General features: G+C 42.2%; 2 protein-coding genes across 2 annotated transcripts in view; both read right to left on the bottom strand.

Annotated features, from left to right (window-relative positions):
- Nucleotides 1–1,808, bottom strand: part of LOC129354839 (BCL-6 corepressor-like) — a 28,342-nt gene extending 26,534 nt beyond the window's left edge. Inside the window, 1 exon segment of the mRNA XM_055024372.1 lies at nt 1,633–1,808. The gene's annotated coding sequence lies outside the window, so the exon portion shown is untranslated.
- Nucleotides 1,809–10,162: 8,354 nt separating this feature from the next.
- Nucleotides 10,163–15,239, bottom strand: LOC129354838 (V-set domain-containing T-cell activation inhibitor 1-like). The gene is made up of 4 exons (XM_055024371.1): nt 14,975–15,239; nt 13,860–13,894; nt 12,615–12,926; nt 10,163–11,480 (listed from the first exon to the last, which is right to left on the bottom strand). Exons 1-4 carry the CDS (start codon nt 14,992–14,994, stop codon nt 11,380–11,382), a joined length of 468 nt encoding a protein of 155 aa, XP_054880346.1. The 5' UTR covers nt 14,995–15,239; the 3' UTR covers nt 10,163–11,379.
- Nucleotides 15,240–15,698: the final 459 nt, after the last annotated feature.

Genomic DNA, 15,698 nt, shown 5'->3' with positions numbered 1-15,698 from the left:
AGATCCTTGATTTACGTAACATCAGAAACTTGATGTTTCTGTTTTGGTGGTTTTTACCCAGAAGGGAGAATCAAGAGACAGAGTCTACTAGAGACAGAGTCTACTAGAGACGGAGTCTACTAGAGACAGAGTCTACTAGAGACAGAGTCTACTAGAGACAGAGTCCACTAGAGACAGAGTCTACTAGACAGAGTCTACTAGAGGCGCAGTCCACTAGAGACAGAGTCCACTAGAGACACAGTCCACTAGAGACGCAGTCTACTAGAGACAGAGTCTACTAGAGACAGAGTCCACTAGAGACAGAGTCCACTAGAGACAGAGTCCACTAGAGACAGAGTCCACTAGAGACAGAGTCCACTAGAGACAGAGTCTACTAGAGACAGAGTCCACTAGAGACAGAGTCCACTAGAGACGGTCTACTAGAGACGAGTCCACTAGAGACACAGTCTACTAGAGACGGAGTCTACTAGAGACAGAGTCCACTAGAGACAGAGTCCACTAGAGACAGAGTCCACTAGAGACACAGTCTACTAGAGACAGTCCACTAGAGACAGAGTCCACTAGAGACAGAGTCTACTAGAGACAGAGTCTACTAGAGACAGAGTCCACTAGAGACAGAGTCCACTAGAGACAGAGTCTACTAGAGACAGAGTCTACTAGAGACGCAGTCCACTAGAGATGGAGTCCACTAGAGACAGAGTCCACTAGAGATGGAGTCTACTAGAGGCGCAGTCCACTAGAGACAGAGTCCACTAGAGGCGCAGTCCACTAGAGACAGAGTCCACTAGAGACAGAGTCCACTAGAGACAGAGTCCACTAGAGACAGAGTCCAGCTTCCAGGGACCAGTGGACACAGATACCAGAACTATGCATGGACATTCAACTGAATGAACCTCTGCTGCTGAGTCCGTTTTAATCCAGTAATTAATGCTGTTTGACCAGAACCCCCGGTCCAAACTCAAACCTTGAGATCCAACTGGATAGAAGCTCCATTTATTTGTGTTTTCACCAAACAGCAGAAATCAGGCCGTCTTAGTGCTGTTAGCCAGCAGCGCTAAGACGGTTTCCAATATTAGAGCATATTAGAAACAATAATTATCGGTCTGATGATAATAAATTATGGCGTCATTAAACTGAGTCGACTGTTTTTGGTCTCATATAAAGTATTGATTTTGGTCATTTTTATTTTCAGGATTGTTATCAGTTTCAATAAATGTTATCGTTCATCTCTAATATTTAATTCTATTTGGTGTTTCTTGAGCTGGTCTGAAATGTTTGTGGCCCCTAAACCTCCCATCCCATTCCTGGGGCCTCCAGCTGTTTCACTAAATGAAGCAACAAACATGTTGTAGACTTTAGATATGATTTACAAACTGTAGAAAAGCTGAATATTTTGCTTGTGATCATTAAAATAAAAACTGGGCAAAGAAAACAAAAACTTGACCAATGAAGCAGTTACATTTTTATTTTATGTTCTGATTAAGTTTATAAAAGTTTGAGATTCTAAAGCTGAACCAGCAGCAGACGAAAACTCTACAACATTTCAATCTACAATTAAACCTGAATCAATAAAGCCAATAAACAATCGATATCACTGATGATCTGATCTTGTTTGGAACTCATCAAACTGACCTCAAGTTCTCCATCACGGACCCGGATCCTCCTTCCGAACCGAACTTCCTGTTCTTCCAGCTCGAACATCCATCCGGTTAAAGTCGGAAATCCCACAAATCCATCCTCATCGAGCGGCGCGTGCGGCGGAGTGCGCGTGCGCGCGCTCAGCAAACACCGAGAGGCTCGTGCTTCCTTCCTGTTCGTTCACGCGCTCCTCCATGTAAACACAAAGGGAGGTGTTAATGAGTTACCTGTGGACGCGCGCGCACACACCTGGGCACGCATCCACGGGCCACGCCACGCGCGCGCAGAGTCCCGCCAGGGGCAGGCAGTTTATCACATCAAACAGTTTCCGCTGCGGAAGCAGAAAAACGCGGCGCGGCAGATTTCCTCCACGCGGGAACAATCCACGGAGTGGCGCGCGGACGATCCCACGTCCCAGCTTTCTTCTCTCTCGGTCCGTCGCGTGCCTCAGTGTGCAGGGTTTATCCTCCTCCTCCTCCTCTTCCTCCCCACGCGGGCGGACTCAGCCTCCCTCTTTCTGCGCCGCTCACGCGCTCAAGGATCAAATGACTCGAAACGATCAGTGACGTTCCCAGCGCCAGACTTTCAAAATAAAGCACCTGTCTAACAGAACCCGTTCTAAGAGAGTCCAGTTATAATCTCCCAGAACCGGTTCGGTCCAGAAGCAGGTTGGAAACAGAACCGATGTGAGCTGAAGGGCCAATCAGAGAGGAGGAAGCCATTACTCTGAAAGCAGCACGAAAAGCCAAATTACATTTTATATTCATATAGTCACCAGGTTCTCCAGGGTCCTGAAGAACCATCCTTTGGTTCTGGTGGTCCGGGTCAGAAACCTGCAGAACCTCCAGAGGACATCAGAGGAACAGGAATATTCCTGAAACACATCCAGGAGGAACGCCAGACCAGGGACATGAGGTTCTTGTTTTCTGGTCCACTTAAAGGGGCCATCAGACTCCAGCGCCACCTGATGGATCCAGGAGGAACTGCAGCGGCTCTGATCCTGTTGGATCAAACCGGGTTTCTGGTTCTGCTCAAGGTTCTGGGTACTGGTAAATAAGGAGCTGAGAGCTTTTATTTTGAAAGGACAACATTTCATTCTGATTTTGCAAAATAAAAATCCACTTTTTCATTACTATAAACAAAACCTTTTTTGCATAAAGTTGAATAAACAGATAATATTTGATGTATTTTTCAGGTTCTGGGCTTAAGCAGAACCTTCTGGACCTGAGCTCCAGACCGGGCCGGTTCTGATCCAGAAGGCCTGGAAGTTTGTTGAATGAATAAACATAATTCAGAAACTCTGGGCTTTCATGTGCAGATAAACAGCGCCCCCATGTGGATCAGTTCCGTACTGCAGCAGAACACAGCGAGTTCAACCGACAGAAGAAACGGGTCCGGACGGGTCCAGTTTGGGTCAGAAAGGTGGAGATGATCAGAGTGATAAACAGACCCATCTGAGACCCATTTGGGTTTATTTTCTGGACCCAAACGGTCTAGAAAATGTTCTCCACACCATCAGCCTTCCTGTCATCCTGTGACCTCTGACCTTAACTCAGAGGACAGCTGACTGTCTGGGTGTTTTCTGAGTGTGGGTTAGGGTTAGGATCTCTGCACACATGAGGCCGGTACCATGTCTGGTACCATTCAAGGTCCCTGATGTTCAGCCTGAGTGTCCTCCAGGGGGAGCCAGAGGAGCATCTGGGTCTCGGTTCTCCTGGAGCGCTGTGACAAACGGACCATCAGAACATTTAGAGTCAATGTTCAGCCGATGTTCTGGTTGCAGCTGTTGGATCTCTTACCGGTTCCGTCTGGTTCTGAAGGGACCGGACCAACTGCTGGGTCCATACCTCAGTGGTTCTGGTTGTGGTTCTGGTTGTGGTTCTGCATCGGTGTCAGCAGGTCACCAACACAAGATCTGAGCAGAAATTTTCAGCAGAAATTTTCCTCTCTCAACCTTTGGTTGAGAGAGGAGCGATGACGCAGCGCCAGCTGACCCTCAGCAGGTCAGATGCTGACGGCGTTGAAATCATCTCTGACCTTCGGTTTCCTTCAGACGGCGCTGAAAAGAGGAAATGGTTTCATCAGGTTCTCTAGTATTCAACTCACTGTGATTAATAAAAACTTCTCTGTGGTTAGCAGCTCCTTCAACTTGCTCAATGTAGCGAACTAAAAATACAGTCTGATTCTTCCTGCTAGCCTTTCGGTTCCTGATTCTGATATTATCCTCAAACAAGAAGCTTTTGAAATATCCATCTGATTAAATACTTTTAATTTTACGCTAGAGTTTTGCTCGTATTTTAATTAGATTATTTGGTAAAGCTTTTTGAAAAATCCCTAAATTGGACACATTTGTCCTCATTTCTTGTCAAAAATTCATCATAATTATTGACAAAAAGCACATAAATCTCCATCTGCTTGTTTCAGTGCTTATAAAATCATAACCAACCATCTGGCCTGAATTATTCCATCGTGTGCGTTCAGAGAAACGTCCATCAGGTTCAGAGGAAAACCTGGCTGCTGCAGAAACACAGAGCAGTTTCCTGTAACAGCGACCTGAGGCGTTACAGGTTGGAGCCGTTTGAATGGAGGAAATGGTGACACGGACTGACATGAGGTCAGGGAGACCGAGGCTGTTGTACAGAAACCCCCTTTCAACACGTCTAACCTCTGGCACTTCTCCACGCTGCAGACAGAAAGCCTCTGATTATTCAGGAGGTGAAGGAAACACCGCGGTTTTCAAATCTCTTCTGAAAGTCTTGTGACAAACATTGAGGTCAGTGCTGGTGTCTTCAGAACCAGACGCAGCTCGGCGGTTGTGCACGGATGTCTGACTGTGGTTCTGCTCTGCAGGTTGCCTGGTTCTGTGCATGTAGCAACCGTCGCTGTGCATCAGCGAGACGTCTGCAGATTCAGATGGAGCTGATAAAGATCCACGATGGTTCAGACGGGACTGGAACAGACCGCTGTGCTCATCATGGGCAGATGATGCATGTCAACATGCAAACTATCACTTCTTTATTTTGTTTCTGCTGCGGTCAGACTGACTGAGCCTGGAAGGAGAGATGAAGACCTGATCTCAGCTCTGTTCATGTTAGGAGGAAGTTCTGCAGCTCTGGTTCTGATGTGGGCTGGTTTGGGTTCAGGCGAACCTTCCAGTCACCAACAGTGTACAGTGAATGTTGCAAGACACAGAAACCAAAACGCTCAGCATGTAAAACATGGAGGTTGATGTGCAGCATTAACAAACCACAAAGACCCATCGCTGAGCGATAATACAATATTACAATATTTATGATTTTAATCTTTCATTGTCTACATGTACATGAAACTCAACGACCTTTGACCTCATACAGTAAGCTATGAGGCTAAAAAGAAAAAAAATAATAAATGATGGAAAACTTCTGTCGGAGGTGAGGAGTGACTAAGTTTGGCTTGTGTTTCATGCATGAAGGTTCTGGTTCTGTTGGGTCCAGTGAGCGGTTCTGGAGCCAGGCAGAAGGTTCTGTACCATCCCATGTTAACTGTGCTCAGATCTTCACAAAGAACTTTTCAGATGATTAATAACCTCAGTCATAACAGGAAGTACAGGGTCGTGTTTCCTGAAGCTAAGCTAATAAAAAACCACAATGCGGCTAAAGCTAAACAGAACAACTCGTCACGTTTGACTTTGAGCCTCGTTTCCTTTGGTTCTTTCATTATTCTTGTGTCTTTTTGAGTATCTCCTTAAACATTAATGATTATTTCCTGTCAGCCTCTTTGGTTTATTTATGAATTATTCAGGTATTTTCCTGGTTGTGTTTCTGATCTTTGTTTATTTTCTGTCATTGTTGACTTCCTGTTATCATGTTCCTGTTCTAGTTTGGTCTGTTTTCCACAGACCTGATGACATGTTCTGTGTCCTGCAGGTGGAGCTTCCAGCCAATCAGTGAGCAGCATGGTGCCGTTGGGACTTTTGGCCCGTTGCTGCGATGGACAGAAAACCAAATCTGATATTTAGACATCCTGTTTTTATTATCACTGACATCCCAAATTAAAGAAACAGGAACTAAAATTAAAACTAAAAACAGAAACTAATAAATACACTCACATAAACAATACCACCGTCTCAGACACCTTCAGCCGGCGCTCATTTCCCAGAGTTCATAGCGTTCAGAAGCAGGAAGCTTGGCTGAATCAGGCCTGGACTTCCTGGACTCTCCTCAGACGGAGCAGCAGCTCCAGAACCGGCTCACCTGCCCAGGTGTGAGTCAGTGTTGATGCATCTTGGGGTTGGGATGTTGGGCTTTGTAGTAGATGCATTCTGATGTAACCCGAACCGGAACCGGAACCAGAGTGGGAGGCAGCTGGATCTCCTCGTACTGAAACGAGACACCAGAGACGGTTTATTGTTTTCTCAGCAGATTAGTTGAGTTATTATTTAGAGAGTTATTGATTAAAGTATTTAAATGTAAGTTTGAATTCTTTTTGTAAATAATCTTTTGTCTTATTTGAAACTGAACCCCTATCAGGCAGTTATTTATGAATAACTCAGACTGAACTTCTTTAATGTTTTCTAAACCTGATCATTTCTTATCTAAATTATCTTAATAACTGCCCTGAGGAATTATTTATAGTTATGCACAGTGAAACTAGACTTCCTGTTGCACAACACAGATCATGGCTGCTCCAGATGATGACTCAACACACAGACAAACGTTGCCCTGATCAGTCCAGTTTAATCCAACTCCGGTCCATTTGCCTGTAAAGTCCGGTCGGTTGGCACAGTGTGAACACTAATCGACCTCTGACCTCTGGTCCTCCAAGCCTCGGTCTGGTTCAGTTTGAATGTGAACTCCAGTCAGACCAAGAGGATCTAAAAGCAGAAAGTGACTGCAGTGCAGGGCATTCTGGGTAAATCCAACCAAAGCTAACCGAGCTGCTTGAGCTGATCAAGCAGCTCTGGGTTATGAACAGCTTCCTGCAGCTTTTGGTCCAGAAGGCTTCAAACCCAGCTGGAACGTTCTGTCACCAAAGTTCATCAAATCCTCCAGATGAACTGTAGTTTTCCGTCTACTTGACTCTGATTAGTGACAGAACTGGCACTGCTGGTGGTTTCAGTCTTTGTCCCACTCAATTCCTCTACAGAGAAAACGGTGAAGTTGTCACACGTCTGCCCTATGATGCTGCAGCAGCATCTGAGCAGCAGGTGAACCACTGGAACATAAAAACGTTGCGGTGTCCCACCAACAGTCTCTGGTTTTAGCATCTCGAACTGTGAAATCGTCTCTCAGACTGACTGGCTGGTTGGTTGTTACCTGTGGGTTCTGCATGTCGTCGTTCTCCATGTTGTTTGTTGCAGAGTCCTTCGCCCTGCAGCAGCAGCAGCAGCAGCCGTTCCTCCTTATATAGACACAAAGAAAACCTGCAGATGGACGTTCAGTCAGTCAGTCACTTTTAAACAAACCCAACAAAAACATCACAAAGTCGAATCCCAGCTCACCGATTGTTTTTGTCATGTAATTACATGATCAAATATTAAAACATTTAACATTTTTCAGACATCACAGTATGGTGTTTGGTATTTCATGACTTTTATTCTTCAAAATAAATTCATTTTAAATTAATTGTTAATGTTTTCTATTTAATGTTGTGAAAACCCGTGTTGTTGTCATTATGATGTAGCATTTTAAAACTCTTGATTCTCAGGAAAACGAAGAGGAAAGTCTTCAGATCATCAGTTCATGCTCGACAGGATAAAAACCTGAACAATTTGTCTCTGCTGATTTTTATTTACCAAATAATTCTTGCTTCTTATGAGGTTTTTGTTTAATAAGTTCCACAGGAGATTCATTTTTCAGAGTCATAGTTTTAGTTTCAAATTACAGATTTTATTTGTGGTGAAATGTTTAATTCACAATCTAAATATTTAGCGTTAAATAAATATCTTGTTAGCAAACTAAATATTTACTTTAATGATAAATATGTAGCTTTCAAAATACATATTTGCATTTTAACCAAAAAGTGGGCTTGCTAACTAAATACTGACTTTGGAGCTAAATATTTAGCTTATTAGTTGTAAATTAAATATTTCGCTCCAAAGTAAATAAACAATCTAAACAGCAATATTTACAAAGTCAATAAAAGTTTAGTTAGCTCACAACTAGATGTCTAGATCTAAACTAAATATTTAGCTTACTAACATTTAGCTTGTAAATCTAAGTAGCAATGTTTGGCAAATATTTACCTGTGGAGGTAGTGAGTTAAATATTTAAACTAATAAAAATTTACACAGGAAAAAACTAACATTTTTACCAAGATGTGAACAAATGAAATCAAACTGAAACTCATGCTGAATGTTCAAGCCGAAGCTCTGGAGGGTGTAAAGTTTCTCACCAGTAACAGCAGCCAGCAGGACGGCGTTCAGGCCCAGAGAAACTGCCATGAGGGGCTGGAGGAACTGCCCCGCTGTGGGGCAGGAGGGGGTCGATGACCAGGGGCCGGGCAGGACGGATGTGGTTGGATAAACAACTGAAGAGGAAGAAAATTATAATGATAAAGTAATTGAGAAAGGTTTCAAAAGAAAACAGACTGAAGGAAGTCAGTAGATTTAAGAGGCAGATAAACTGATAGAAGTGCTGAACAAACTGTTTCAGTCAAAATGTGAATATAATGAATGACTAATTCACAACAAACAGTTCACCAAATTCATTTCATTCACACATCATACTTCCAAACAGTTCACTAAGCTCGCTTACTTTTTGCTTATTGTGAGACAGAATCAACGTTTAATTTCAGATAAACAGTTTCAAAGTGCAGGAAACAATTTTCAGATTTTAAAGATGTTTTAATGAAATTCAACATCAGGTTCAACATTCACTAAACATTTACTTTGACTTGACTGTCTCAGCTGTGCAGCTTCTTTAAGGCTAATTCAATAATATAACATTATTATTCATGCTAATAATCCCAGCTGCATAAAGGTCCCAACTCACCACCATGTTTTCATCTATTCTCATAAAACCAAACTAATGAAACTCTGCTGAGTTAAAAGTCTTTGCTTCTCACCTGACAGATGAAGACTGAAGGTGTCTTGGTCAACAATCTGGCCTTTCTGCTTATCCCACAGTAGTACAGCCTGCTGTCCTCAGCAGAGACGTTTGTAATCTCCAGCTGGTTTCCTGATATGCTGAACTTTGACTGAAGTCTGACTGGCAGAAGATAGGTGATGATGAAGAACGAATTCGTCCAATTCCTGCTCTGAACGGGCTGTGGATGTTCAGGAACCAGTAGACGTCACTACTGTTAACGGAGCAGGTTAAAGTCACATTATGACCCGGTTCTACAGTGACATTCTTCAAGTTCTGGGCCTCTGACCCCACCAGAACCAGCAGCAGAACCAGCAGCAGAACCGTCCTCAGCAGATCCATCAGACGGGCTGCTGCTCCGCTGTGAGGCAGCACAGACTGATCCCCACTTCCTCTGAGCGTCTCATCAGTCACTAAGATCAGACCCGGCTCACAACAAGGAAGTGAAACTCATTCAGACTCCAGGAACCGGGCTGAGCTTGGACTAGACCACAACATTTCAGTCACTTTTTCTGCAGATGATAGAAAAACAGCAGCAGCTGGAGGACGACTGGACCAAGGAGAAACCTGAACTAGAGAACCTGCTGCAGGACGGACAGAACCAGAACCGGTGCATAGGAACAACATTGGAGACAAACAGAAGTAGTTTGACCTGAACGGCTCTTTTGGTCAATATTAACTAAATGTTATCATGACTGAACACCAACGACCTGATCAAGCAGCTCTGGGTTATGAACAGCTTCCTGCAGCTTTTGGTCCAGAAGGCTTCAAACCCAGCTGGAACGGTTCTGTCACCAAAGTACATCAAATCCTCCAGATCCAATTGAACAGCAAGTTAAATTCAAGCCTCTCAGATTCAATGACTGTGGCTCAGATTCCAAAGCCATGGGTTCAATTCCTGTTTCCTGTCAGAGGTCGACCTGCCAGCGCTTCATGTGAAGCATCTACTCAGTCTGCTGATGGGTAAAAACTCGGCTGGAAACGCCTTTTATCTGCAACACACAACGAATGAATGTGAACCACCAGTTTAAAACTAAAGAATAAAAACAGCCAAACTACTGTGTTTATTTATGGAATGACTAATAAAAGACAAAATCTTAGTGAGCAAGCAGCTTAAAAAGATTTAAGCAAATATTAGGGAACAAAACCTGAAAAGCTACATAAATGATCGCATCATTTATGGTGTAGAGATGTGATAAACTCAGGTTTAGAACCACAATTCAACAAGTCCAGACAGAAGTTCAGATACATTAAACATGAAAGATCACAGAGCAGCTGTTCCTCACACTGCCGCTCAGCAACAGCAGCGTCACATCCACATGGAGCCATCAGCAACCTGGAACACTAATAAACATTAGTTTATTACTTCTACTGCTATATTCTAGTCACCAAGCAAGTATCACGTTACCAGTCAGTGAGCTGGCTCCCTCTTGTGGCAGAAATGACTTACAACAGACAAATAACAGTTTCAGTCTCATTTTATTTTAAAGTAAACTTCAACAATCAGTTTAACGGACCAGTTTTATTCTAGTCATATGACATAAAGCAGAAAGCAGCAGATGAATCAACTCTCATCACTATGTTCACTTCAAAACTACACTTCACTTTTTCATTTTGGAGTCTTTCAGTCATCACAAACCTAAACAAGTTTCATCAAATAATAATTTATCATCTTCAAAACGTCCACATTTTTCCACAGGAATGCATACAATAACAATTAACAGCCTTTTAGTAATATATAAATAATACCATAAACAGTAACATAAGTTCAATATAAATGTTCTTGCTTCCTTCAAAAACATTAAAGTAGATTGGAATGAAGAAGAAGAAGACAGGTTACATTCTTGCATCAAGAAGATGTTAACAATAAATTAATGCATTTTTTTGGTAACTCAGCTGCACTAAATATTTGTCTGCTATGAAAATTTGGACAAATATTTGTTGACAGCAATGAACAAAAACATCAGATTTTGAAAAATGTTTATGTATTTATTTATGTTTTATTTATGTGTATTTATTATGTAAATATTTATGTTCATAAATAAATAATCTTAATAGTGATTCTGTAAACAACAGCTCCAGTGTCATGAACTCTTGACCTTCTCCTTAAAGCTGTGGTATGTAACTTTAATAAAAAGTATATTTTGCCATATTTATTAAGTCTGTCTCCAGGTTCTGACAGTTTGTTATGAGACAGATAATCTATGCAAAGATCGATCTCCTGTTTTCTCCCAGTGCTGCTGCACCACTCAGGAAGAAGCAACCAATCAGAGCCAGCACATTCACAGGGATGATTGACGGCACTAAGCCCCGCCCCCTTGCTTGGTTGCTTTAGTGCATTTGTTCAGTAGCAGCTCGGAGAAGACAGAGGAGATCGATCCTTTCAAAGATTGTGTCATAACAAGCTGACAGTTTTAACAAGTATGTGAAAAACCTTTTTAAAGTTACATTCTCCAGCTTTAGAGGTGAAACCAGATAAAACTGGAGAGCTGTGACTCTTGTCCTGGTTTGATCAGTTTTCTTGCCAGGCTTCAGAATATTGACTGGAGGTTTTAACTTCTACGGACATAAAATGGCAACAGGTGCAAGACGGTAACTTAGTCCGCGGTTTACTACTAGAAACTGCTGAAAGTTGAACTTAAACAATGTTTACTGTAGCAGATGTTTGAACTTCCTGTTAGAAGTAGATGATCAGACTGAGAGCAGAGAGGACCAGCGTCGGCAGGACGATCCGCCTGCTGGAGACACCATTTCCTGGGATCTTCACAGCTTCTCTAACTGGGAAAGAACATCAAATGAGCCTTTTGACCACAGAAACATTCAGAAATGAGCAGTAAACAGATTATGTGGGATGAGTTTTCATTGTGTTTCATCAGATAATGTCTAAATATTGCTGGGTTTCAGACGACGTAGCACCGATGTCACCCAAAGCAGATGAAGGGCAGGAAGTAAATGCAGCCCGATTATTTCTGCTGATCCAGCATCAAAATGCCTAAAGTCTGAGTCCTGTACTGTTGTTCCAACCGTCCTCATAGAGAGAAAGATAAACCTTATTTTTGTGTTTCAAAGGCAGTCGGTCACAGGGGAGGAAATTTGAACAAACTTACCGAAAAAAGAGGAGAAAAGTGGATCAAGAATCTACAGCTGAAAACTGGAGGTGCAGAAACTAACAATGCCAGAGTTTACAGCAAACAATCTCATCATTTAAATTATATTCTCAGATGTTTTATTGGACAGTTACTTAGAAGGACATATGTAAATTATTTAAATGCTATATAAATCATGTTTTAATGGCTTTTCTGTAGATCACAGAATGGCTGAGCTACACTGGAGCTGAATCCAACAACGACTCAACATTAACTCAACTCCAGCAGCAATTTGGGTTTGCAGAAGCTAAATAAATGATTTACCAGGGGATCCAAGCACATGGGTTAGTTTGTTGTTAGCGATAGCATCGTTATCATAGACTAATTACTTAAAATGGCAGAATTCACTACTTACCCAGCAGAAACAAGTCATTTAATGATTTTTTTAACCCAAAATTTTACCCAACTTGAAACTAAATGTTGCATTCTCCAGGCTTTTGAAACGTTCTTCTGGTGCATGGTGTAATGTGAGGTCTGCAGCTCCAGGTAGTTAGTTATGTTCATTGCCTGGATGCAGGTAAATCCTCAAGATTATAAGAGAAGTCTTTTTTACTGAGACAATATCTGCACATTTTTTTGCCATGCCTCATCTGTTTCAGCCTATCGATGGCGTTAGCTACTCGCTGTGATCTATTGCGCTTTGTTTTGACCTGGAGAAATCCATTTTGTGACCCCATCTGAATTTTGTGCATCATCATGTGTCTGACTCACAGCAAACCTTTCTGACTGATTTCTGCTCTGCTGCTTCACAGATAAATCAACTCACCCTCCAACTTCATCCTGGATGTATTTTCTTTGTTGTCAATGACGACGTTGCAGTCATAGACTCCAGAGTCCTGCAGCGTCAGTTTCTTTAAGGTGATGGAGTAGTTCCTGTTCCGGTATTCTGTTGGGAAGCTGGACACTCGACCTTTAAACTTTTTGTGCTGATATTTCAGGTCTTCAACACCGTTCTTGATGTCAAGCAGAACCCCGTCATCTTCGTCCCTCCAGAACACGTTCGCCATTTTAGGGTTATCAGAAGAGCAGGGCAGCAGAACACTTTCTCCAACAAAGCCTGTGAGTTTCTGGCAGATCACTGAGGGAGAGCAGAGGATGAGACGAAGACCACAGCAGCACCAGAACAGCAGCTACACTTCCATTGACCAGATAATTGCAGATAAATTGGAATTACAACAATCAATGTACTGAACAGAAACATGGCAACTTATAAAAAACACGTTTCTGATAAGTTTTGGTGATAGGATGAGGTAGTTTTTCAGCCGTACAGGAATTAGTTTATTTTGTAAAACTGTAATATAAACAGTTTTTTACGTCACTCGAATCACATGATTAACAGCCGGATGTTACTGCTGACTGAAAACAAGACAACATGAAGTGGTAGGTGTGTTGGCACAGCATGTTCTTAATGACTTAAACTTATTCATGAGTGACTTTAATTGTGTTACTTACTTAACAGGAACACCGTGATTGTGAAATTGTATTTTCACAATCATGAAAATACAATTTTCATTGAATGTTTGATGCTGCTAATAAGACTAGCAGAATAAAAAGTGTTGAACACATTTGTATCAATCACAGATCCAATGAACAAATCACATATAAACAAGTTGATGTATCAGCAGTTGAGAGGATGCTGCCTGCTGATTGGTATCAGGCTTTTCTGAAAACAGTATGTGTCTCTACTTTAGGAAGATAAACACTCTGGTTTAGGATCTGGGTATAAAATGGAGCTAAGAAGAGGTTACATGGCAACAGGGAAACAAGATTTGAATCTTAGCTTTAAATAGATTTGACACCAGCAGGTAGTAGTCTGATCCCACAGACAGAAACGGCTTCATTCAAAGAACCCACAGTCCTGCCCTCTATTGTCATCGTACTCTAGACTTTGTGTTGACATAAGGCGTTGAGAGTGACTACATAACAGAACTTCTCCATAACCTTGAGCTCTCTCACCGTTTTAAACATGACTGCTGCTACCAAAACCAACAGGAAATGAGTCACTGCTTACCAGAATGTAGAAGGGTGAAGATGCAAATCTGGATCCTGGAGAAACACAAAGTTCAGTTATTCATCTGAATCATCATCAGGATTTTAGGTTTGAATCTTTACTGGTGACACAAAACAACCAGCAGGTTTTTCCTCTTCTACCAGAACACTAGTGAGTTCTAACTGTGTTAACCAGAAAGAGCCAGAACACGACGTGATCAACAATCTGGATGTGCGCCGAGGTTCTGGACGCCTGACAGTGATGCCACATGACGGAGGACAAGTAAGAGTCCAGGTTTCCTCTCTTCCACAGTGATGGGTGCTTCAGAGTGAGATGAACTCCCATCATGCCTTGTGTCTACTGTAGCAGCCTGTAAAGGCTATGATCTGGGGTTACTGCAGCTGGTGGGGTCAAAGGTCAGCCACATTATGAGGTAACCAGATTATTCCATCCATGATGGCACTGAATGCAGTCTGCATGTTCTCACTGAGCCTGGATTCTCTCTGGGTACTCCAGCTTCCTCCCACAGGCCAGAGACATGAGTCAGCTTAACTGGTCTGGACTTCAGGGTGAACCGGCCCCCTCCTCCAGAACCACAAGAATAATTGTGTTAGATAGTGAATGGATGGAAACAAATTGTTTGTAGATCACCTGAAGCTTAAGGCGTACATCTTTACTGGGATAAAAGAAATGCATCTAGTTTGTTCTAAAAGAGTAAAAAATGTGTATTATTTTTGTTTTAATGAGCTCAGAGACTCACGACCTGGTTTAAATGAAAGCCAAGAGTGTCCCCTTTAAGATGACACCAAACTTCATGATAGATCTTTGATCAATGTCCACACCATGGCAGACATGCACCAGTCTCAACTCAGCTACCAATTAGGAAGAGCTTTCATACCAAAATATTAACCAGAGATTTGTATTGATAAACTTCGCCCCCCTGAAACGGACAAAAACTGCCTGGCGATGGACTAACAGCAGTAACAGCATGAATCAGCAGTAACGGACAACAATAACAGCAGTGGCAGAAGCTAGCTAGTTAGCTAACCTGATAGCTAACATGCTACTTCTGCTATTAGCGTTTGCTCGACATTCCAGACATTTTTCTGTGTTTTTAAGCAACCGGAACAACAAACCATTTGATATGTGACTTCATGGCTCTTTGGAGTCTGTAGAAACTGAATAAACCGCTAACGGTTAACTTTAGATTTTAATAGCTAAACAACAGGAGTTTCCGGAAGTGAATGGGTTATTTGAAAAGTATGTCGCATCATTATGACGTATTCTTCAGCGACAACCCGGGATGCAGCGTCCTCCTCCTTCTTCTTCTTCTGTTTTTTAATTGGCGGGTGGCAACCAACTTAAGGTGCATTTACCGCCACCTACCAGACTAGAGTGTGATCATCAATGATCTGAGAGGGAAAATAATAATACATACAATTAATAAAGCTAATCAGCTGATTAAAAAACATTTTCCAAAAACTATAATAAAAATCAAACATGTCTATTAAAACGACAAGAGCCCATAACAACAAGCTTTTAACTTTGGTACTGCCAGAATTGAACACTGTCGGCCCGCAATGCATCCTGGGATAGTTTGGGCTGCGAAGGACACACCAGAGCCAGCAACCTTTGGAGGACCCAGGCTGTTTGTTCTTCTTCCTAGACAACAATACAGTGAATTACTGCCACCATCTGGTCGGAGGTCCTTCATACAATGCAGGTTAACTTCCTGATTCCCCAGGTTGTGAATCAGTTTCTTTTCTGTTCCACATCACAACAGAACATTTTCTATGGTTTCATCTGTTCCACACGATGTGAACGTTTCCTGAACATCATTCATAAGGTTTCCCTGTAATG

Source organism: Poeciliopsis prolifica, unplaced genomic scaffold, assembly GCF_027474105.1.
Source record: "Poeciliopsis prolifica strain line A6 unplaced genomic scaffold, Auburn_PproV2 SCAFFOLD119, whole genome shotgun sequence".
NCBI lineage: Eukaryota > Metazoa > Chordata > Actinopteri > Cyprinodontiformes > Poeciliidae > Poeciliopsis > Poeciliopsis prolifica.
This window is presented reverse-complemented; position numbering and strand designations above follow the sequence as displayed.